The 23,684-nt window shown below is 56.2% G+C and overlaps 6 protein-coding genes across 6 annotated transcripts; 3 read left to right on the top strand and 3 right to left on the bottom strand.

Moving 5' to 3' along the window:
* Window positions 1–2,460: 2,460 nt before the first annotated feature.
* Window positions 2,461–3,824, bottom strand: CH63R_01843 (Polysaccharide deacetylase; the record flags this gene model as incomplete). Its single annotated transcript, XM_018296818.1, has 3 exons — window positions 2,461–3,410; window positions 3,468–3,532; window positions 3,616–3,824. 3 exons carry the CDS (start codon window positions 3,822–3,824, stop codon window positions 2,461–2,463), a joined length of 1,224 nt encoding a protein of 407 aa, XP_018161634.1.
* Window positions 3,825–9,172: 5,348 nt separating this feature from the next.
* CH63R_01842 (UDP-glucose 6-dehydrogenase) lies at window positions 9,173–10,537 on the top strand (the record flags this gene model as incomplete). Its single annotated transcript, XM_018296817.1, has 1 exon — window positions 9,173–10,537. The coding sequence occupies one exon, from the start codon at window positions 9,173–9,175 to the stop codon at window positions 10,535–10,537; it is 1,365 nt and encodes a 454-aa protein (XP_018161633.1).
* A 2,542-nt stretch (window positions 10,538–13,079) lies between these two features.
* Window positions 13,080–13,908, bottom strand: CH63R_01841 (uncharacterized protein; the record flags this gene model as incomplete). The annotated part of the gene is made up of 2 exons (XM_018296816.1): window positions 13,080–13,715; window positions 13,903–13,908. The coding sequence occupies 2 exons, from the start codon at window positions 13,906–13,908 to the stop codon at window positions 13,080–13,082; spliced, it is 642 nt and encodes a 213-aa protein (XP_018161632.1).
* Window positions 13,909–15,046: 1,138 nt separating this feature from the next.
* Window positions 15,047–17,680, bottom strand: CH63R_01840 (Sorting nexin mvp-1; the record flags this gene model as incomplete). The annotated part of the gene is made up of 4 exons (XM_018296815.1): window positions 15,047–15,256; window positions 15,320–15,913; window positions 15,964–16,982; window positions 17,188–17,680. The coding sequence occupies 4 exons, from the start codon at window positions 17,678–17,680 to the stop codon at window positions 15,047–15,049; spliced, it is 2,316 nt and encodes a 771-aa protein (XP_018161631.1).
* A 1,449-nt stretch (window positions 17,681–19,129) lies between these two features.
* CH63R_01839 (ribosomal protein L15) lies at window positions 19,130–20,156 on the top strand (the record flags this gene model as incomplete). The annotated part of the gene is made up of 2 exons (XM_018296814.1): window positions 19,130–19,494; window positions 19,568–20,156. 2 exons carry the CDS (start codon window positions 19,130–19,132, stop codon window positions 20,154–20,156), a joined length of 954 nt encoding a protein of 317 aa, XP_018161630.1.
* Window positions 20,157–20,886: 730 nt separating this feature from the next.
* On the top strand, window positions 20,887–22,154 carry CH63R_01838 (Estradiol 17-beta-dehydrogenase 12-A; the record flags this gene model as incomplete). The annotated part of the gene is made up of 2 exons (XM_018296813.1): window positions 20,887–21,683; window positions 21,995–22,154. The coding sequence occupies 2 exons, from the start codon at window positions 20,887–20,889 to the stop codon at window positions 22,152–22,154; spliced, it is 957 nt and encodes a 318-aa protein (XP_018161629.1).
* Window positions 22,155–23,684: the final 1,530 nt, after the last annotated feature.

Here is a 23,684-nt window from a genome sequence, read left to right as displayed (position 1 = left end):
GGTTTTCCAAGGTGCTGGCTCTTGGCATTTTGGGGGAGCTACGTAAGGCCAGGGGGGAAGGGGGGTCGGTTTTCTAGTGTGAACCTCGATCAGGGGTCGGAAAGTCAATGGTTGCGGAGCAGCATGGGAAAGTCGAAGTCGGGGCAAAAGGTGAAATAAGGTGAGAAACAGCGCTAGGGAAGGGGGGAGGAAGCATTTCGTCCGATGGACCGGCAGAATGAAGGACTCGGGTTGGACGTCGGCACGCCCGCCCGCCAGGCAATATCCGCAGCAACCAAGCAGCAGCGGCAGCGGCCAGGCCAGGCCAGGCCAGGCCAGAGAGAGCGGTGCCCAAAGACCTTTTTGCCCATACAGAAGAAGAATGGGGGCGACACGAATGACACAAATCGCTTTCGTGTATGCACCATAGCACACGGGCGAGCCATGCCTTTCAAATCCCCTACCAAATCAAGACCTGACCGGTGACGATCGCTAGGCGGCCATCGGTTGGGTGAGCCACCATCGATTGCTCTCTCTCCCCCCCCCCCCCCCCCCCCCCCCACCCCCACGGAATGTTGTTGTGCTGCGCTGCTCCCTCCACTGAGTCCTCACCACCCCCTCCGTCTGGTCCAGTTGGCACTGACCGCACGCATCGTCATCTCGGGTCTCCGTTTGTCACTTTCCAGCAGAAAAAAAGATCGAATGACAGGTTCCGTGCTAAATCACGCTAGCGGAGCGTTTGGTGTCGCCGGACGGTGCCAAAAATAAGATGAGAGTCCTCACCCAGCTCCGCTGGACTAGCTGATGCCGCTAAATGACCCGTCAGGCTGGGCGGCATGGCGGTTTTGTCAAAGCCTCTCTACCTCTATTCCTCTCTTTCCCTCTGCGCGTCTGTGTCAGTGTGCTAAGTGTTTGCGAGGAGCGTACGCGTCAAGCAAATCGTCTTCGCCCCCCAAGCGGCACTCGACCTCTGACTCGGGGGAAATGAGGGTTTAAACTTGAGACTTGGCGATGGTGCTCACCCATCTTGCGTCCTGTTTTCCCTTACACACAGGCTATTAGTCTCCCTAGATATCTTGTTTCCTATTCAAGTAATTACCTCGTCAGTAAGTGGGTGAGAAGCTTCATGACGTTCAGGTTACCTTGCGTCTTTGATTCGGGTCCAGCAAGCTCGATGTATTCTCCCTCGGCAAGGGCAACATTCACCCCCCCCCCGGGGCGGGGAGGGGATGTTCTACTTTTCGTAATGTCGCATGGTCGGTGTATAGTGCTTGATATCAGCCTTCAGCTTTCCAAAAGGCGTCGGTCACGTTGGTTGAGTCTCCCTCGATACTACACACGGCAAAGTCTCCTCGGAACTCCTCGTATCCGGAAGGTGGTCAGGAAAGACGAAACCGTTGCATGTAAAGGTTACCCTAGACATGGCCCATTCGGGGAAATAGAGTCGGTCTAGACAAAGCACGAGGCTCCGTGATGAAATTTCGCAAACGCAGCGGGGGTTGAGACATGTCGCATACGCTCTTACTCGATTAGGTGTTATCATTATCCTATTTGCCTCTCCCTCCCGCCTTGGGTTTGTCCTCGGTCCGACCGACATCCTGCAATATCCAACTGTGTTTCCTCCCTGCGCTTTTGCCACGATGCACCTAAGTCGCGTCTTTCCCCTCATTTTCAGTCCAGCTTCTCGGCCGTAGAGATCGTAGGAGTAAGGTGGTAGTAGCTGGGAGCTAGGTCGCAATGCATCCTCGCCAACAGCCTTGGCATCATTGAAAAGCCAGTCGCCTCCGCGACGGGACTGGAGAAGGGTGGTTTCTACCGGTTCCATCGCCCGACTGCCCGAAAAAAACAAACATAATCCAGCCCAGGTTTGCGAATCTTCCCCCTCATGTTCGTTGTCAAGTGCTGCGCGACATATTGCAGAGCAAGGGGATCCTCGCAAGATCGCACCTACCGCCGACGGCCAGGAGAAGGAGATCCCCCGATGATCGCCCATGTCGTGCGAGCGTGGCGGCGGCCAGTCTCGATGAAGATGCAGGCAATCAATATATGTTGCGCAACAAACATGTCCCGATCAATTACAGGTCCCAAAAAGCGACTGGCATCCTACTCCGCAGTGCGTTGTAGAGCTTCCGCTGCAGCGTTCTCGTCAGTATTCGCCATTATTGAACGTTTCCTGCCTCCGGATGGCAAACATGCTCATGCGCCGAGGAACCGGTCAAGGGGGCAAACAAGGGAAGTGCATCAACTTACCAGTAGCCGTATTGGGAGCAGCACGTCTTCTGGCCATAATTCTTGCAGGTTGCCTTATATTGGCTACCGCAAAGCCCGTTAGTGGTGTCACTCACGCCCGAAACCTGCGGCGCGCAGGACCCGAAGCCCGATTGGCATGCCGTTCCGCAGTACGTGAGGCTTGAGCCGCTGTGTTAAGGGGTAGAATCGTCAGCCGTGTCTTTCTCATCGTCACGGTCGTTGGAGGGGATTTTACCAGAATCCATAGGGTGAGCAGCAGTTGCCAAACTTCGAGTTCAGGCATGTGTAACCATTGGTTCCACCGCAGGTCTGGTCCGGTGATACCTTCGCCGTAGATGCAGGGGCATTGGACGAGGTAGAAGATACCCGAGTCACGCTGCTGGTGAGAGCTGTGCTTGACTGGACCCGGGTCTGGGTCGACGAGGCGATTGGTGTACTGGACGACGGCACGGAGGTCGTCCCCGTCGTCCTCGTAGTACTAGACGCGACGCTGGCGCTAATGGCACCACCGGCGGGTCGGTACCAGTTCTCCTTGGGATCATTGAGACACTCGCCGACGGACACAAGGCGGTATCCGCGTGCCTTTGCCGTGTCGATCATGAACTGGGTCAGGTTGACAACGGTCTGGTAGTGGACATCATGGGACAGTTCAATGTAGCTATTAGCGGCCGCGTTTGTCGAGATTCCACCCGAGAAGCGGTCTTTGGCGGTCTGGATCGTCTCGGGAGTATCATACATGTAGTCCTTGGTGTCGATATTGACGTTGATGATGTGATAACCGAGCGTCCTGAGCATGTTCTGGCAGCCAGAGGCGGCGTTGCATTCAAGGTAGGGCGGACGCATGTAGGTGGGAATCCAGCCAAAGAGGTTCCGGAACGACATCTCGTTGTAGATAATCTCGGTTCTTTGGATAGTGCTGTTAACCAGATTCAAGTTTCGGTGGGTCCAGGTATGGCTGGCGATCTGGTGGCCAGCAGCATGCATCCGACGCATGATGGCCGGCCATGCCGTATTCGCGTTGTCCATCCCCTTCTTACCCTTGTTGTTACCGGCGACGAAGAAGGTGGCCGTGACGTTCTGGGCCTCAAGAATATCAAGCAACTGCGACGTGTAGATGTACGGACCATCGTCATAGGTCAATGCCAAGGTTCCTGGGACGGCACAGGTGGTGATGATCGAGCCTAGGGGAGAGACGCAGGTTAGGCCCGTTCCGCGATGCATAATGTAGATGAACATACCATAAGGCACAGAACCCACAAGGGGACGGGCGATACTCTCCGTGCTAGCCCCCGGTGGCGGGAAGCTGGTGAAATTCCCCTTTTAGCAAACTTGCGGCATATACAGGCCCGGACATGAGGGCCGAGAGTGAGTCTCAGTCCAACTTACAAGGTATCGCAAGCGTCGCTGTATGCGAGCTGGCACTGGGAACCGCCGCAGAAATCTGCCGTCGTCCCACACCATCCGGCTTCTGAGCAACACTGTCCCGGCGCGCAGGAGCCGACTCCGGGCCCGCATTCGGCTCGCTTCGCCAGAGGAGCGTGAATAGTGGCGGCGAGGGCAGCCCCCGAGAGGAAGATTGGCAATAATGCATGCATGGCTAGAGAATGCGAGTCAACCCGGGATTTCGAGGAGTATGTGATTCTGGTGGATCGACGCTGCGGGCGGGATGGGGGATAGGTTCTGATGTCTGGCCAAACCCGGCGAGAAGCGGTATTTACAAGAGATATTCGAGTATAGAGGCTGGTCTTTTCGGCCACACGCTACGAGAACAGGAGTTGCTATTCCAGTCCTGCCAAGAGCGCCTGATATGAGTCCAGTCACTCCAGAAGGAACGAGAAATGAAAACGAGAGACAGAGCTGGCTGGCTAAAGAGTTGCGTGACTTGGCAGCTGGGTTCAATGGCAGACTTAGTGCATATAACAGCCAACCTTTGATCCAAAGGTGGCCGGCGTCGGACGGGAAAAACGGCACTTGCAAAGGTAGGCTTACGCCTCCAAGCCATTCGATACGAGCCAGCGCCCCGTTGGATCGTGGACCAAGACTCCAGTGTCTAGCATGGCAACGTGTTTTCCATTTCTCTGGATCCATGGCTTCGGAGCCGACATTGGAACCCTGGCATGACTACATGACAAGGAATCGACGAACCAGGGGCTCGAATAACAATATGCGAGTTGCTTTGCAGCACTGGTATGGCCGGGTCAGACACGATAACCTCTGAGAGCGCGGGCGGACTGGGGAGAGAGGGGGATAAGCCATAGAGGATTCTCTTCCCGATCACGGCCCCTCTTTGTCTAGCTTAAGACGGGGATCGACTGATATTGTTCGTGTACGAGTCTGTCCAACAGCAGATCGTGGTCAAGGTGTGCGTTGGCAGGCTAACAGACGGTGAAAAGGAACGAAAGCCTCATATGTCAATATAGGATGGGCTGAGTGAGACCAGTCATAATAGCCCTTGCAGTTATGCAGAAGCTGAGCAATATTGCAGAGTCTCCAGCCATCTAGACCGAGGATTTCATTGCAAGCGCCCTGATGATTGATTAATGATGTGCTTTGTGAGAAAGACAAGGGGGCCTAGTGGATGATCAGAAGGAAGGAGCTAGGATGTGACTAGGAGCAGACCAGGGGGGCATCACGAAAAGGTTGCCTCTAGCCCTGGACTGCAGATCCTTGTCAGTTCATCCATTCAATTATCCGAGCGCTCTAGGACAAGCCAGGCGGGAAAGGCGGGGTTGCGGTTGGTGTGCGGAGGAGGTACGTGCGGTGCTGGGTGTCATGTCCCCTCGTCCCTTCGTCCCCTCGTCTGTTCATGATGCACAAGGTACTTTGACTGAAAATTTTCCTGTCCTGCACCCAGTTTCGGGGGACGAGACTGTACCTGTTTCGGGGTCCAAATCATCGAAGTTGATTTTGGAGGCTGGGATCCGTTGTCATGCCATCTGTCGTATTGGTTTCTTGGAAATAGACTTCCACCCCCCCTGTCAAGCAAGGGAGACAGAGCTGGTGGCCCGAATCGAGCAGTGTTCGTGTTTCCGCCGAGTCCAGCATGAGGTCGTGGAGTTCGTTTTCCAGATGTCAAATACCACATTAAAGTTGCTGGCCTCCGACGAAACACCGTCCAGTTCCGATTTTAGAATTCCGTCTTGAAACTGGTACCCGTTTGGCGGCTTGACTTGCGTTCTGCCTCGAGTGCGACAATGGCTTTCTCTCGGTCTCGTCTCCCCACCAGCGCCATGCTCGTGTTGATCGGCAACCTTCTTTTCGACTTCCGTTGTCATCTGCAGGCAGTCGCGGGACCTTTGATGCTTGGCCCACGAAACAAATCGAGAAAAGGCTCCATTCTCTTTGGCGCTGTCAGCATCCATCCTCCACTCCTCTCCACACGCCAACCTCTTTGGTAGGCGAGGTGGACTGACTATGTTTTTCGTCCCCGTCTGGACCAAAAGTGTTGGAACACTGATGTCATGCTGGATTGGACAGGACACTGAAATCGAAATGGTCGAGTAGAAGCTGCAGCAGCCACCGAGGTCTCGATCTCCGTGCTCGTATAACCCAGTCCCCGAAGAAGGACAAGTCACCAGACTGGAGCGGTGCGGTGATTATTCGAACCAATAACAACCCCAGCCCCGTACAAAAGTTGAGATGCACCTCGTCTTCTTTGCATTGCTGGCACAACTTGGCGCCAACTTGGCAGGGCTGCGGCTCCAACATCCGTCCGTCCTGGCTGTCCAGCGGTGCCTCTTCGGTTCTAAAATTGTAATGCATCTTGCATCTACTGTGCAGACGGCACCAGTGCAGAGGTCTTGACCATCTGGTCTTTTGGTTCGCCAGCTAGCAGTGAGGACACATAGTCCCACCAATCATAACAATGTCGAGGCTAGACACGCTGAGCGCGATGGCAAATTCCATCCTCAGAGCAATCAAAGACGCCTTCAGGCCGCAGACGACGGAGACGGACTCGCGCACGCGCTGGTTCAGGTTTCTGCCGTCCGAGACAGGCCGGCAATTGTTGCAACTTTGCAACGGGGGCAACGGACATTAACAATCGTCGTGGTTTCCGTCAGCTGGTTGTCCTAGGTAGAAATCGGGTTTCCCTGTATCCGAGTTGCTTTCTAGAGAAGACCGCCTTGATTGACACCAGCTGAGTAGGCAGGGTCCGCAGGGATACTATTCGGGTCGATGCGGCGGTCCCGCCTCGCCAGTCAGGACTTGTCCTCGTCTTATTCTGGACCGAGATCTACCAGTTCGGGCCAAGTGTTGGCTCCAAGCGGCGGGAACGGAAGGCAAATCAGCATTTGTGAAGCCCAGGCTTGCCCGTTCGACAGAGAGAGAGAGAGAGAGAGGCCGGTGTGGCTTGCAAGAGCCGAAAATGTGCTGAAAGGAAAGCCGCGTATGCATAACACGAGGTTTTCCCCCTGTGGCGCCGCGCCGGTCCCGAGTAGATGACGACGAGGCAAATGCGAGATCTTGGCGTGGATGTTTCCTTCTTTCGTCCTCCTGAACGAGCTTTAGAGAGGACGAAAAGGGCGGAAAGAGGCGTCCAAGAGAAACAATCGGCTATTGGCGTAACCTCCCCACCACGTGTATGCCCCTGTGCAAGGGGTGGTTTGTGGCGCAGGAGCTTGGATCGGGATGGGGGGGGAACGGTGACGGGATCGTGGAGAACGGACCGGAATGCCATTGATGATCACACACTCCCCCCCCCTTTTTGGAGCTGCCGGTGGGGTGGGCTGCGCGTCCAGATGGACTTGCGACTAAGAATGAAAGGAGGGAGGGGGGCGTGAGATACTGACTGAGCATACGGAGAGAGGATGGAGGAGAAGAAGGTGTGAAATAAGGTAGAGACAGTAACGCGAATAAGCGAAGCAAGCTCCCCGCGTCCATGCAATACTACGCAGCACTCCGCAGAATGCAATAAAAAGGCCAACCCACCGCTTGGACTGAGACTTGCATCCAGCGGGGGCGGGTCCCACATTTGGGTGTGTTGCATAATGCATGGCATATGCATATGCAGTCAAGATATATCCCTGGGAAGCTGACCAAAACATACAGGTACCTACCTACCTTACCTTACCTTACCTACCTACCTTAGGCCTTGGGTACCCATCCACCCACCTAAGTATTTTGGCGTCTTTCTTCCCGCCAATCATCCCATCTTCGTCGGGATTTGGGTTTTTTTTCTTCCCTTGGTTTCTTCTTGTGCTGCGCATCGACACATAACGTCGTCTCATTTCCATTTCGACTGAGCTCGAGCAGCCAAGACAATAGCTCCCATCGTTCTTGAAATGCTGCATACGGGCCTGACGGAATTCGGACTGGACGTCGCAAGGAGCTCTCCGTGCTCTGCACTGCAAGCAAGGCCCATCCCGGTTTTGTCTCTCCGCTCTCTCTCTCTACTCCTCTCATGCGGCATCGTTCCAGCTACCATACGCCCCCCCTTTTCTTGGTGGCCACCCTCTCTGCTCGCTTTGACGGGCCCCTGCCGATATCCTCGCAAGCTTTCCATCGAAGAAAACTTCCAAGCCTTCCCCCCAAGACCTCGCCAGGGGGGGGGGTCCCTTTCATGAACGGGACGGATGGGGCCAGAGGTGATCGTCGGACCCAACGCCGGTGGCCAAGCAAATACCTCCTCTCAACTACGGCTCTTGAGGGTAACCCTAGAGTAACTTCCGGCCTTTTTCGATTCATTTCGATCCAGCAGTCCCCTGACAATCTGCTTACCGATGTCGAAAATAAATGACTGGCCATGCATTTGGCGGACTGTCATCCTCAACTCCGCGACCCCCCCTTGATTCCGATGCTTGTCTTCCTTCGAAAAGTCCTCAGCAACAAGCGTGTTGACCGGGGGGAGGGGAGGCGTTCTGCATGACATCAGGCTTCCGAGGAGACCTTGGCGAGAGAGTGTGAGGAACAGACAGGGGAGACGAGTGTCTTTGCCTACTTCATGCATCCGGGCTTGCCATCTTGGCGATATCACGGCTGGATAATGTTGCTGATGATGAGTGACGGGATACTTCTTGAGAGGAGGGGGGGCTCGGTATGCCGCTGGTGTCTGGACGCCCCCGACCGGCGCAAAGAATTCTGCCATTGTCGTCGTGCTGATGCCATATCGCGCTATTGTTTTCCTTCCATCCCGTGCAGCGTCGTCTTGCCGAAGCGCGCCTGTGAGTATGGTTGCGCTTTGGGGGGTGGAACCATCAGCCACTTTCAGGGCCGCTTGCCATGAACTGCTGATGGTCGCCTGTTTGAATCCCTCCAAGCCTTGTCTGCGCGGGAGCTAGCCCGGACCTGAAACTATCATCTCAGTCTCTCTCTCTCTCGCTCGCTCTCTCTCTCTTCCCCCTCCCTACCCTTCCCGGTTGGACTTTGATCTGTCCACGGCCCCGTCGGCAGGCTCGTTAGGGGCCGAGGGGGAGGAGCCTCACCTCACCACTGATACCATGGCGTTCACGCCGTGCTGCAAACGTGGATCCCGATTAGGCCCGGCGGCAAACCCAGCCAATTTGATGCCATGTCTCAACCTTTTCTTCCCGCTGGCGTTGCCGTGAAGACGTTGCCGCAACTGTTTGGGTCTGGGCGACCTCGAGTAGCTGACGCCAGGGGGGGGGGGGGGGGGGGCACCAACATGAGTGGGTTGTCTCCTTCTCGTCCTCCTTCCTCCTCGTGCCTGTACATCATGTCAGTGCCTCAGTTGGCAAGTCTTTTAAACTCCCGTCTCCGTTCTCTCCAACAAGCGCTTTTTTCGTTCCTTCCCGTGCGCCCCTCTCTCTCCTCTTTGCGTCTTCTCTCAAAGAGCCAGCCGCTTGGCAGTGTTGTTGATCCTCTTCGACAGGAAGATATCAAGAGATATCCTCCTTCATCTTCATAGCTCGTCTTCGCCTCTCAATATCTTTCTCTTTCGACAACTTTCCCACCGTTCGTTTTGCACCCTCGCTTCGTCATCGCAATGGACACCCAGATGCTCACCCCCGACACTCCGGGGTGGTCTCCTTCATGCCGCAGCACCTTCCCCTTCGAGTCTCCCGAGGGCCCCAAGTCAGAGACTTGGGATTTCTCGCACGATGGATACTATCCCATCACCCCTCCCACAGAGGAGTGCGAGTCCGACGAGGAGCTCGCAACCATTGCCAGCTCTGTTGATCTCGAGGCGGAGCCGCTGGTGGCCGTCATCGGTGTTGGATACGTTGGAGAGCACCTCGTGGGCAACTTCGCTCGCAAGTTCAATGTTCTCGGCTTCGATGTCTCGGAGGCGCGCGTGCAGAGCCTCGAGAAGGATTTCGGCCCGGACAGCAAGGCCAAGTTCACCTGCAAGCCCAGCGACATGGCGGCGGCCACCCACTTCCTCATCTCAGTCCCCACGCTCTTGCGCCCAGACCAAACCATCGACTCGTCCTTCCTGAGATCCGCCCTCAAGAACGTCGCCACATACGCCCGTCCTGGCTCAGTCGTCGTCGTCGAATCCTCCGTCGCGGTCGGCATGACCAGGGAGCTTCTCGGGCCCCTGGCGAAGGAGCGTCACTTTTTCGCTGGCATGTCCCCTGAGCGTGTCGACCCTGGCCGCGTCGAGCCTCCTGCCTTCGCCATTCCAAAGATTGTGTCCGGCTTGGACGACATGGTCCCCGGTTCGCTGAACGCCATTGTCCGCCTCTACTCGCAGGTTTTCGACCATGTCGTGCCCGTGTCACGACCCGAGGTCGCGGAGATGACCAAGCTGTACGAGAACTGCCAGCGTATGATGTGCATTGCATTTGCAAACGAGATGGCCGATGCTTGTTTGGGACATGGCGTCGACCCATACGAAGTGTCTGGTGCGGCGGCGACCAAGCCGTTCGGATACATGCCGTTCACGCCTAGTCTCGGTGTCGGCGGCCACTGTATCCCTGTCAACCCGTACTACCTTCTGTCCAACAGCCAGTTCCCTCTCCTGCAGCACGCAACGGAGAAGATGCGTGCCCGGCCGGCGGCCATTGCCCAGCGCGCGGTCGAGACGCTGTGTGCCGAGAAGCTGCGGCCCAGTGTCCTCGTCGTCGGCATGGGCTTCAAGAAGGGCCAGTCCCACCTGGCCAACTCGCCCGGTCTCGAGCTAGCAAAGAGTCTCGTGCTGACGGAAAAGGTCGATGTTTGCTGGGCCGATCCCCTCGTCAAGCAGGAGGCGGTGCCGCAGATCGCCCGTCTGGATGTTGAGGACTGGAACGTCAAGTCGCTCGAGCAGCGCTTCGACATGATCATCGTTGCTTTCCGGCAAACAGGGTTGGAATTTGACGTCCTGAACCGGCTCGAAGGGACTCGTGTCGAGATGTGGTGCAACTGAAGCTTCGGCCAAGGTTTGCGGCTGCGTTAAGGGCTGACGGGTGGCGCTTTCTTCGGTCGTCGTCGTCGTCCAATCCGACCATTCCCATTGTCTTGTTTTTTTATGTTCTTTTCTGTTTCCTCCAATCATTGGATCTTCATTTGCGTAGGTTTCTGGCGCACACACCACCCACGACTTGTTGTTTGTAGTGGTGTCTATGGGCCATGGAAGCAAACGGCAGGTTTGAATCGCACAGATGAAGTGCCCTGCAACACGACGGATGTAATACCTCGGGGCCTCTCTTTTTTCTATTTCCTTTTCCTGTTCTTTTCATCGGAAGGTGTCATGGGTTTATTTCGGTAGATAAAACTGTCGAGTTGCTGCGTCTCGACGAAGATCGACATGGAGGGAGCAATGACGACCGTCGGCGATAGACGCGAGATACATATTCCGGAATTCGTTCCTGTTCCTAATGTTGATACATCAGTTCAATGCCGTGTCCTCCTTCGTGATGAGTCCTTCGAGAACGATGTGTGCTATGTCCCATGTGCCCTGGTGCGATGTGTAGTTGCCGGGAGCGAGGGGGTCGATTGGGATGGGGCGTCGACCTCATAAATCCCGTGACGAACTTTGCCCCAATAGGGCTATCGGTAAAGACGGCACCTGATTCTCAACCTGTCATTCTGTCATCCAGCTAGCCTCCGTCCGCGGATACCATCACATTGTCTGGCCGTGCCGTGCTGCTGAGCTGCGCCCAGTTGCCGATTTTGGTGGTGTAGTGAGAGTTGCGAAAGGGTTGCCGCGCGATGTCGCCCGCGCTGCGCACCAGGCGACCTGGGGCGGATGATATACTACATGGCATCCGGAGCTGTGGTTCTAATCAGTTCTGAGATAGGCACGCTGGCGACCATATCGATGTGCATTATCTATTGACATGCGCGCCAGCGACTAGACGGGGGGTCTTGTCCTCTGGTTGGCAGCCTCGACCACATCGAGCCGCCCGCTATCTTAAACCAGGAGATAAGAGGGTTGCTTTTTGGCTCTGTTCGGGGACGGCCCGCCGTGACAGCTCGAACCTCTGGGGGAAGCGATGCAGGACGGACCGAAACGAGAACGAACAGGAAATACAGCTGCAGAAGCTGGGCGAAGAGGGTGTGTAGGAAGCGGTGAGTGAAATACCAGCCGGTGAGGTTAGGCGAGCGCTGCTCCTATGCGATTTCGGCAAAGGTGCCGTGGTATCCCCCTCCCTTTAGTACCTCATATAGCCCCTTCTCGGTAGTCCAGAAGTGGTTGATTCTGAGATGGAACATCCCCCATCTCTGCATGAGCCGGCGGGAGTCGGCGCCCGGGAGCTTTCGGCGCAGCGTTGTCGCGGACCGCGGACTCCATCTGTTCCATCAATTCGTATCGGTCGACGGAAATGGTGACTAGGCCGACTTGATAGTTTTCCGATATCTGACGGGATACAGTCAGGAGGGTCTGGGCATTCGGCCTTCGCGACGAGAAGTCAGCCAACAAGGTCTTTTTGATCTGCCACAGGCCGTCGATCGCCAAACCAGCTGACGGCACCTCGTTGCAGTCTCCGAGATAGACACCAGGTGATCTGGTTCTTGATTTTGAGTACTGGCGCAGCGCTTCGTTTCGGTATCTGCCGACGCCACGTTTCTAGCAACCACGAACGGCGAAAGTTGTTGATTGGTGACGCAAGAATTGGACGTGCCAGGCTCTTATTTCTCCGAGGGCGCGCATGCCGTCCGTCCGCAAAGTCTGTAGAGAAGCTATTCTCGTCTGCATCGGTGGGCTGGACGGTCCGCTTCAAACCGGATGGCTGGCCGATGTCAAATCGGATGGTTCTGGAGGCAGTGCTGGTAACGATGCATGAACCGTTTGAAGATGCTGGGATTGCAGGCCGTGATAGATATTAATGTTCGATAGCAATGTTCGTCACCTGCCACGTGGAGCGATACTTCTAGACACCCACAACTTCTGACGATATCTTGCGTCTCTACTCAGACCTTTTGTGTTTCGAGCTCGCGAACATTGCCAGCCACTCCTGCCTCTCATACTTCACGCTTCCTTCCCCAACTCTTCCACATCCTGCTTATCATCCAACTTTTCATTCTGCCATATGCTCTTGGCCCACTTCAGATCAGGTGCTCGAGCCGTTTGTCGAGAACTTCAGTTGAAAATTATAATGCATTAGAAAGACAAAACAAGACAGACGGAACTGTGCCATACAAGCGTCCGGAATCTAATCTCTTGACATGGGAGAATGCCAGGAATCGAATTACATCTTCTTGACACATCACAAAAATCACGAAACAAAACAAAATCAAAGGCCATATAAGGTTCGAGGAATGTTGATGAATTAGGAGAGCAAACGGCTCGAGAGGGTCCGGACTACCGTCTTTCCCCAAGTTCCTAGACCTAAATCCATCCCATCCCACGACTGTGAAGATTTCGTCCCTTGCCGGACCGTGCTGCCATCTCTCCTTTCGACCCCCCTCTCGCCTTCCTCCCCTTAGCTGCCTATCGATGCCGGCGGGAAAGAGCTCCAGCTCGCTCACTGGCCAGCGATGAGGGTGCCGGCGATTCCACCACCAGACGAGCCGCCCTTGCCGCCGAGATCCTCGTCGTCCGAGTCGGGGTTACGACGAGGCTGCTCCTTCGTCGGCTTTCCGTAGTGGAACCGGTGGCCGGGCAAGGCCTTGCTCCGCCACTCCTTCACCTTTTTAGCCATCAACTTCTTGCGCAGGCGCTTGTCCTTGGTGTTGCGAGTCTCAGACGCGGCTCGGCAGTCGTGGCAGCTACGGCACGTGATACGGCCGTTCCTGTCCGTGAAGTTGATCTCGGGCTTGCACCGCTTGTGGCGGATGCAGAAGCACCACGTGGCGTAGATGGGGTTGTAAGCGACCGCCTTGCAGCGGCGGATGGCGTTGCCGGTGTACTCCTGGCCATCGCTCGCGAAGGAGGTGCGAGTACAGCCGTGGTGGGGGTCGATCTCTCCGCCACGGCCGTTGTAGGCGATTGGGTTACCATTGGCGTCGATTGTGCTGACGTACGAATCGGTATCGCTGTCGTGATAATCCTCCTCGTCCTCCTCCTCATTGCCGGGATTCTCTTTGCCGCCGACAGAATCGTTGTCGTCCTCGTCGTCACTGACGAAAAGACCGGGCTCCTTCTCCTCGGTTTTCTTGCCCTATATATCATCAGTTACCGTAAGTTCCCACGGTCGTCTTGTAAAGGGACATCGGACGAGAGGAAGGATAAGACACTGTAGTCATGGAAGGAGGGCTGCATATCGAAGGGAAGACACAGGGTAAGGACACAAGGACTGAGTCCCCTCCAATGAAGATATAAGAGAAAGGAAGAGAAAGGGAACCTACGGCCATGATGGATGATGCTGTTCTGTGTCCTTTGAGCAGTCTTGTTGGCCTCGACTTGTGTTTTGTGATCTCTTCCTTTCGACCTGGGCTAAAAGAAGATTTTCTTCGGTTCTGTCGAAGTCTGGGGGAAAGAAAGAAAGAGAAAACTCCAGGCGAGTCCAATGGAAGAATATTTGTTGTCTATGTTCTTTTCCAAAGAAGACCTTGTCGACGACTAATCGACCATTAGGGCTTGGTCCCAGGCTCACGAAGCCTGACGAGACCCTTATGTGAGGCCACTTGATGCCCTCACCAAGCTTGCTGAAATAGGGGGACCAGAAGTGTGGAAGACTTTCATCGCAGCGACTAGATGAATGGTTTTTGTCGCGTGACTGGATGAATGGCTTTCATCGCGTAATAAGCTGAGGAGATATCATCGCAGCAACCAGATGAAGAGTTCTCATCGCAGCAACTGGACCTTTAAAGGGCTTTGGTCGCAGCAACGAGGGAGCTGGTAGTGATAGGACAAGTATGGTAAACACCTCTGGGGACAAAACCTGTGAACATATTTGGGGATAATGTGGGAGATATAGGGAAAGGGGTGTCGGGATAAGGGTAAAGAAACTTCCATCACTAGAGTTTTATTCATTCAAGTTAGGACAAGCATGAGATGACCTCAAACTGGTACATGGGCGGCTTCTTGGGCACGATACTAGAATGAGTTACTAGGCAAGACAGTCATCCAAGGGGGAAAATATTGATAAATGACCTGGCCTCCCTCTGAGGCAGTTCTCATTCCCAACGAGACGACCTTGATATGGGTTCAAGTCATTATGATGACGATGGGACAAATCGCACAATCCCGGCGTCGACAACGAGGATACAGATTAAGCACCGTATATTAAGCAATTTGCGTAACCAAAGGGTATTCGTCAACGGGTCCCTGCTCTAAAATGTACATCTGGTCTGGAACACATCGCGCTCGGAAAAAACGACAACGACACAGTTTCGTACAAGATGAGGACTGCCGCCGACTAGTCAGTCCAACAGAGCTGATTGAATTGTCTGACGGATGTAGAGTAAAGACCGGAACGCCTGAAATAGAGATGACGCTGATATGCAATGTGTCGGTGTGTGGTAAAGGGTACGGGAGATGACGGAGGCATTAGTCGCCGAGGGGCATGCCCTCAAGCTCGTCAAGGAGACGGCGCCAATTGTCGGCCAACATCTCGGAGTACTTGACGCGCTCCTGAGCCCAGTCCTGATTCCAGCGCGAGACGTGGAATTGCGTATGCTGGAAGTAGATGAGCTCGTCGCGGATGCATTCCTTGACGAAGATGGATCGGTTGTGCTGGTTGACGATGGACTCTTTATCCTGCAAACAAGTATTAGTATGTCGTTGGGTGAACGTGGAGGTGGAACATGGGAAGGAACATACCTTGATAATCGCGTCAACCACCTTCTCAATCTCGCCTGGCTTGACCATGCCCTCAGGCTTGCTACGGAGGTTCGCCAGCTTCGTCTCGTTGGTCTGGATCCTCCGCTCGAGGTAGGGAATGTTGTCCTTGTCAAGACGTTCCCTGCGATCAAACAAGTCGCGGATACTGACGAGAGCATCACGCTGGCGCTTGAGATCCTCCAGCACTCCCTCATCCCACGCCTTGCTTTCGTCTTCCAACAGGGTCTGGCACGTTCTCAGGTGCCTGCTCATGGATGTCAGACCGTCGTTGAGCAGAGGCACTTCGTTGGTGTCGCTCGCGTAGGTATCGGCGCTCGTTTCCGTCAACGAAGTAAGGGACATGGCAATGCGGGCATGGTCGGCAGCAACACCCTCGCTACGCTTCACCAAACGGTCCATAACGTTGCAAATGTTAATGTAAAGCTCCGCCGACCGCCGAATACCGGACCGTGTCTTGTCGAAGAGGGCCTCGAGGGTAGGGGGCAACGAGTCCTCCAGCCCAGGTGGCAAGACACGACCCTGAAACTCGTCTTGGACGGAAATGGTGGCCTGCTTGCGCCATACGGCCAGTTCCTGATACTGATAATTAGCGAGATTCGTCACGTCGGCGAGAGGTGGCTTACAGTTGGCACGGTAAGGAACATGATGATGAGCTGTTCCTGGCCAAGGATGGGATGCCGAACGAGGGCGTTTAGAAATCTTGCCAGGCCTCTGCGGCGCTTCTCGATGAAGGCGCCGTCGTTGGAGAAATGGTTACCGTTGACTTCTGCCGTTAGCAAAAATAGTGAAATGCGGCGCGCGCCAAACTCACCAGCGACGCGCTTGGGCGGCAACAGAGGCAGCGCCCTGAAAGGATAGCGCTTGTGCAGACAATCCAAAAGCCATACGAAGTCGCTGTACCGTCTGATGACCTTGCTGCCCCGTCGAATACTCGAAACCTCGTAGTTGTGGTGCTGGAACATGAAAAGGCCCTCCTTCTCAGGCAGCAGAGTGACGACAATGTTCTCCTCCACGGGGCCTCCTGATCGGCCGCTGACGGCAGGCCGCAAAGGCGGCACGGCTGCGGAGCTTCCGGTCGCGTCGCGTCCGCCACCCGTGCTGCCGAAGGGGCTTGTGATCTGATTGGGGACGGGTTCATTGAATCCGCCGCCCTGGGTGCTGCCGTCGAAGTAGCCGCCCCAGCCGCCGCCCGGCGACGTGCCACTGATCACAGCATGACGCCCAGAACCCGTATCGGAGCCAGCGGTGGCAGTTGTGTAAGAAGACATGGTCCGACCGGCAATGGCTGTGCCTGGTGACGTGCTGTAATCGCCATTGCCGTTGCCGTTCCCGTTGCCGTTGCTATTGCCGTTACCATTGGCGTTTAGCGCAGGGTGCTGTGGACTGGCGCCATTGGTCCTGCTGGGAGAGGCGGCGATGGCGTGGGCATGACCCTTGTGTACGTCGGGTGAGTTCCACGGGTCTTCGGGTTCGGGAAAGTCCATTGGAGGTCGGCGCAGGCTGCTCGGCTGAGGCGGCGGTGGCGGCGATGAAGATTCTTGGACGGGGGTTGCGGGAGCTTGGGGAGGGTTGACAGCAAGCTCTGAGACGGGAGGCATCACGGGAGCAGCAGTCAGGCCGGCGAGCTTGGGGAGTGGGAGATCTGGATTGGTGCATTGGCAATTAGCAAGGAACCCCACACAGATTGCGGCGCACTGATAAGTAAGTACAAGCTAGGTAAGGTATGATAGCTCGGCGGACAGGGTGCCGAGGTCATGACATAAGGCACGGCAAAAGCACACGGGAGGGTGGCTGGGGATGATGAAGCAGACGAAGAGGCTGGAAAGGAACGAGGGAAATGGACTCACTCCTGCGTCGTTCGTCGACGGTGTCGAGGCTGATGGTCTCGCCCTCCTGGGCAAGGGCGATGAGGGCGAGGAGGACGTTGAACTCGCCGCGGGCGACGGTGATGTCGCCACCTGCAGCGGGCACAACCATGGACATGATCTGCGCCTGGTGGTCCGCCCCCAGGCGCGCGGCTGCAAATAGCTTGGCCACACCGCCGGCGGTGACACGCCCTCCAGCTCCATCGTCGCGTACGACGGTGTCAAAGGTCTCAATGTAGGCGTCGGGCACGTCGGAAGCGGACAGCAGGTTGCGGACGACGTCGGCGCGAGACTGCTTCTTCCTCGGGGTAGGCATGTCCCAGGGCGAGGACTCGGCTCCGGCGAAGTCGTCGTCGGTGAATAGCGAGTTGGAAGCGGACTTGGACATGGGCTCTTCGTCGAATAGAGATCGCGAGGGCGCAGCAGAGGTGTTGGACGGAGAATCCGCCGGTGGCGACGAGCCGAAGAGGGACATTGTATGGCGATTAAGTATCAGCCACCGATTGGGGAGGACGAGGGCGTCGAAGCTCAAGCGTCGTCAGGGTGGTAATGGATCTGGCTGGTGGTACAGTAGAGAGTAGGTATGGTACGGTACGGTGTGGTACGGTATGGTACTCGCTCTACTTGTTCGTAGCTGTGTGACCCGTCGGCCGATTGGGATTCCGTCCAATGGCAATTGGATGAGCTGCTGCTGCTGTTGCTGCCTGGGGTACGAGACGGAGGAGTAGAGAGACAGGTAGAGGGCGAGAGGGCGAGCGAGTTGCAGGAGAAAGCAGGCCTCGCAATTGATGCGTAATCGGGGACTGGGAGGGTTGCGGGCGGCTGGAGTGAGTGACGAGACAAGATAAGAGAAGGTCGGGTTGTAGTAAGCTTGCCGCGTACTAACAGACGACGCCCGACGCGCATGTACTGCAGTAACAGACAGACAGAGACGATGCGCAGAGCCGAGCAGGGAGGGTGGAGGGGTGAGCTTTGGCAGTTGGTAGAACTGCCCGCTGCCTTGGTCACAACACCAAATTCAACATCAAAGGATGCACGCGCGCCAAGCGATGGATGATGTGATGCGATGCGACAGGCCACGATAATGCCAATTGATGTTCCGTATGGAGGTGATTATGGAAGAAAGCAGTCAGCGGTCAGGGAGAAAGCTTGAAACTTTTCTCTCCCCCCTTCTTCTTTTATTGCCCCCTTCCCTTTCCCACTGCTAGGCAAACCGAGGCCCGAAAGCTTGAGACATGCTTCGAGAGTCAAGGCGGCGGGCCCTAGAGACAACGGGCCTCAGGGTTCAGGATTCAGGAACCCGATCTTGGACGAGGGATGAGCCTAGAAGCCCGAATCCCGTCATTGGAGCCTGTCTGTGCCTGACACTGACAGACGGCCATGGTCTCTGTCGTCGGGTAGGTACACCTACCTACCTAGTCGAGTCTACATTCTCGACGCTGGCTGCCCTGACTAGGACACCACGCTACAGCGGAGCAAAATGGGCCATGTTGCACGTCGGGGAGAAGGGGGAGGGGCGCTGGGCTGCGACCAGGGGGAGCTTTAGGCGCGCCACGCACCTTCGACGCAAGTCATGACTCCATTTGGGGGACGTTCCCTGCCCGGTTGAAAGGGATTCAGGTGCTTCTCTCAGTGATTATGTAACACCTACCATCAGCCACACGCAACTCATAGCGTCTACTCACCCACCACGCCCGCCACACGCTTCGACCTTGGCTGAGTGGCTGTGCAGTTTCAGTGTTTCTTCGCGTGGCTCCGCTCGGCTGTGCGTGCGACCGGGGCCGCCAGCTACTGCAGCTCCCGCGAGGCGGCTGGCTCCATTGGAAATTTTGGAGGACCGAACACCGAACCTAGACTCCGCGATCTTGGGCGTGTCACCATCGCCGACGACCACCACTACCACCACCACACACCGACAGCGACGATGCCTCCACGGTTGCTGTCCCCATTGCATCTGACGACATGCTGTAGCCGAGCCCTGCGACCCTCGACGAACCCCCCTAGCCTCGTCTCCCTCTTCGCCGGCCTGTCCATCGGCACTACCACGTCCACCACCTCCATCACCACCACCACCGCCCGTCGCAATGCCTCCATCCTCGCCAGCTTGAGCGACAACAAGGGCGCCTACAACAAGCGCATCCGCGTCGGTCGAGGTGCCTCGGCCGGCAAGGGCAAGACATCCGGAAGAGGTCACAAGGGTCAGGGTCAGCACGGCAAGGTCAAGCCATGGTTCCAGGGTGGTCAGACGCCCTTGATCGTGCAAAGGGGAACCAAGGGCTTCGACAACTTGTAGGTGCTCTTTTCTCCCCTTTTTCTTTCCCTCGCTACACACAAACGGGGAACCGCTGCTAATCCCAACCAGGCGCGCCCCCCGCATGTCCAAGCTGAACCTCGACAAGCTCCAGCAATGGATCGACGCCGGCCGTATCGACCCCACGAAGCAGATTACCGTCAAGGAGATCATCGAGTCGGGCCTCATTGGCACCGTCAAGGACGGCATTAAACTCCTCGGTCGCGGGAAGCAGGACCTGCGCCAGCCCATCGACATCATGGTCTCACGCGCCTCCGCCTCCGCCATCGACGCCGTAGAGGCCAACGGCGGCAAGATCCTCACGAGGTTCTACACCAAGCAGTCCATCAGGCGCATCCTGCGCGGCGAGAGCGAGAATACGGACAAGCCCCTGCCCGTCGGAAAGGAGTACGTCGCCAGCGTCCTTGCCGAGGCGCGCTCAAAGCCCTTCAAGTACCGCCTGCCCGACCCTACGAGCCGTGAGGACATCGAGTACTACCGCGACCCCGCCCACCGCGGCTATCTGAGCCACCTTCTCAAGGAGGGCGAGTCGCCCAGTTTGTACTTCAAGGTACCTATCCCGAGGAAGCGCGTCGTGAAGCCCGGCCGGGCGGCCCTCCAGAAGGCGAAGAAGGCCAGCGCCGATGATCTCCTCTGGTAAGCTGAGAATCACCGACGGAGGAGCAGACGAGTCAGGAGGTTCTTGAGACGGCGGTGGGGAAGAGAGACCAAAAAAGGTCACGGCAGGCGAAAAGAATGTACTATTACTTCCCGGCGACATGTATGTACAGACATTGTATACTACCCCATGCACAAAGAACGCTGGGGGCTTTTCTCACTCGTCGGTTTCCGTCTGATATTGACAGAGGTTCCTCGCCTCGGAACTCGGGCATGATTTCATTTGGAAAGAGAATTGCCCGGGGGAGACGGGAGAAAGAGTTTAGCTTAACTTTCTTCCTCGTCATTGAAATGTTTTGAGAACCGCCCCCTCCCCCCCTCTCTCTCTTCCTCCCCCACACATGCCACGGCGCGCACGGGTAGATCTGGCACGAGTGCGTGAAATCAGTTGACTTCGGAGGGAGCGCGTGGGGAGTTATAGGCGTATCCGTATCTCGGACTTGCGTTGGCGTCTCCGGTCCCTGGATGGCCCAGCTCCCACGCAGGAAGCATGAAGAGGAGCGTTTGGCATTTCTTCACACATCCCTGCCACGGGAGCCCGTTCGAAGATATCATGAGCTGGATGACGTCTGGTCCGTCCATTCACATGTGTGCTTCACGTGTCTTTTGGGGAGGTGTTAAATAGGAAGCGGTGGGCAGGTTTGGGGATGTCAGTGGTCTCCTCCCTCTTGCCATCAGTACTCAACCTCAAACACTACTCATCCCTATTGAATATGGAATCACTCGGATTCCTCCCAACAGTCGGGCTCCTCGCCCTCCTTGCCGTCGCCTACAACCTCTCCTGGCCCTTCTTCCCCTTCGTCCGCAAATCCGCACTCGACCGCTACCGCAGAACCGTCAACGGAAGGCCCGCGTGGGCCCTCGTCACCGGCGCGAGCGACGGCATCGGCAAGGGCCTCGCTGACGAGCTCGCCCGCCGCGGCTTCAACGTCGTCATCCACGGCCGCAACGATGTCAAGCTCGAGGGTGTCAGGCACGACCTCGCCGCGCGGCACCCGGGCCGGGAGTTCCGGATCATGGTCGGCGATGCCGTGGCCCTGGGCGCCGGGGCGCCGCTGTGGGACGTCATGCTGGCGCCGCTCGAAAACCTCAACCTGAGGGTGCTTGTGAACAACGTCGGCGGCGTGCCGATGGTGCCCGTCATGCGGCGGCTGGACGAGTCCACGGTGGGCGAGATCGCGGACAACGTGCACATGAACGCCCTTTTCCCGACGCTGCTGTCCTCGATTCTTTTGCCGAGGCTCACGGGCCCGGCGGAGCCCGCGCTCATCGTCAACGTGGGCTCGTTGGCCGACGTGGGGCCGCCGCTGCTCTCGTTCTACGGCGGGAGCAAGGCATATATGAATGCGCTGTCGACGAGCATGGCGGAGGAACTCGCGCTGGATGGCGTAGACGTGGAGGTGCTGGGCATGAGGGTCGGGCCCGTGGCGACAAGGACGGAGCTGATGCAGCCACGGGTATTTTGGCCTTCGGCTGAGACGATGGCCCAGAGTATCCTGGACCGGGTCGGGTGTGGACGAGCGGTTGTGGTGCCGTACTGGGGGCATGCGGTGCCGATGTTGTTTCTGGACTTGGTGCCGACGATGTTGCAGGGCCCGTTGATAAGGATGATGATGGGGTGGTTAAGGTATGAAGAGAAGAAGATGCGTAGCAAGGAGAAATAAAGACAGCGGGGGAAAGTCATTGAATGGATGAGACCAGTCATGCCGGAGAAGTTCTGTCACTAGCATGGACTATCATGAAACAACCACGTCACAAACACCATACGAGAAATGAGGGACGGTTGGCCCAAGTTGGAACACCGCACGTTAGTAACGCCAGAGGCAAGAAGACGAAGCAATACGAGACGGACCTGTCCAACAAGGAGAAGCAGGTCACGCAGGAACGCGTGCACCTAGACACTTGCGTTAAGGAGAATGCGGTACCACTCACAAAGTGGTTTCACCTCATGTCCTCGAACTCGGTATACGGCTCGGCGTGACCACCTATCTGGTTTGACAGTACGCGGGACAGCAAGGGTAAAGGGAACAAGAGTTGGATTGGTAAGAGGAGAGACGGCCGTAAGTATGTCAGGCATTGCGGCAAGTTGACGCCAACGAAGCGAAGCGGTGTCTTTCCATGGAAACCCCCGAATAAGGCAAGAATTGAGGCTCAAGAATTGTCGAGTAAGAACATTGGAGGCCAATTGACACCTTGCTACTTAATGATAGTAGCTCTGGGGAAAGATGACCTGAACCATGACACTTCTACCATTGAAGGCTGTGATAGGATGCGATTCCTTCCGGAGTTATCAGACATTACGATGGCCATTTCGAAACGCACTTTGAACAGCGCAACTTGCCTGCACCTATAGAGAGCAAACCATCATCCGGTTCTCGATTACATAGCATTTGTGTGTCAGTTATTGTTTCGCTGAACTGGTTCTTTCCGTCCAGCTGTTTTGCAGGCACAGCACCGGGATAACGTGAATATGGTTGCGTGGCGGGTCACGCTTGGCATCGAAGATTGACGAACAGGTCTCTTGGAAAGCGAGTCAAAGCAGGGCGCATCGGTCATACAGCCCACCCAGTTTGATAGAGTTGAAGTCATGGTTATCCAGCGACCCACAGCTCAACAGGTCATGGAAGTCATCCTTGACTGTCTTGCGGAGCCGTGGAAGACAGATATGTGCCGACAGTGGCAGGCAGCTGGCAGGCGGGAGATCTGTGTCGCATGCGCAAAAAAGGGATGGACAGGCCGCGATAGGACAGGGTGCCTCGGATTTAGGAGTGGTTTCGTCTGCCCGGCGATTGGACGATGGCTTTAGGTGATCAAGGGGGAGCCCCCTCCCAAAGCAGCCCAGGTGCCAGGGCTGCTGGCGATTAACTTGGCTTCTTCCTTTGCAAGTGCTTGCTAGCATTGGCGTTGGCGCAGGTGCAGGCGCTGGTGCAGTTGCAGCAGTGCAGCAGTGTCTGCAGGAGATGGAACCGATGGGCAGGGAATCGGGAAATTGGCAAAGATTGATTCGGGCAATGCAGATGCGTATGGGACTACTGGGAAGGATAACGGAAGATGGAAGCTGGAAGCTAGAACCTGGCAGTTGGCAGTTGGCAAAGAATCAAGAAATCCAGTTTGTTTGCTGGTACCTACCTAGCTCACTGTAGGTGCCTATCGAGACGGATGGGATGTACGATGTAGAACGCCAGAAAGTCCAGATTGCCCAAGAAGACGGTACGTACTCGGGAGGAAAAAGGAGGGTATCCACTCCCTCCTTTCCGCGGTTCTTGGCGGGATGATCCACCCAATGATGCGAGGTGCCTGGGCCAGTCCGAATCCACTCGAAGCCCCTTCGTATCCACTCTGTTTGCCCTCGGCTTGGCCTGGTTGGCTGCGTCGAGTTCCCTGTTGTTGCAGCTCCCGCAGTCCAGTGCGGTCTCGTCTCTGGCATCCCAGCAGCAGCAAAAAAAAGTACCAGATCGTTCATTGATCAAGCAAACTCGAAGCAACAAGACAAAGGCAAGTTGTCAAAGAT

This window comes from Colletotrichum higginsianum, chromosome 2, assembly GCF_001672515.1.
Source record: "Colletotrichum higginsianum IMI 349063 chromosome 2, whole genome shotgun sequence".
Taxonomy (NCBI): Eukaryota; Fungi; Ascomycota; class Sordariomycetes; order Glomerellales; family Glomerellaceae; genus Colletotrichum; species Colletotrichum higginsianum.
This window is presented reverse-complemented; position numbering and strand designations above follow the sequence as displayed.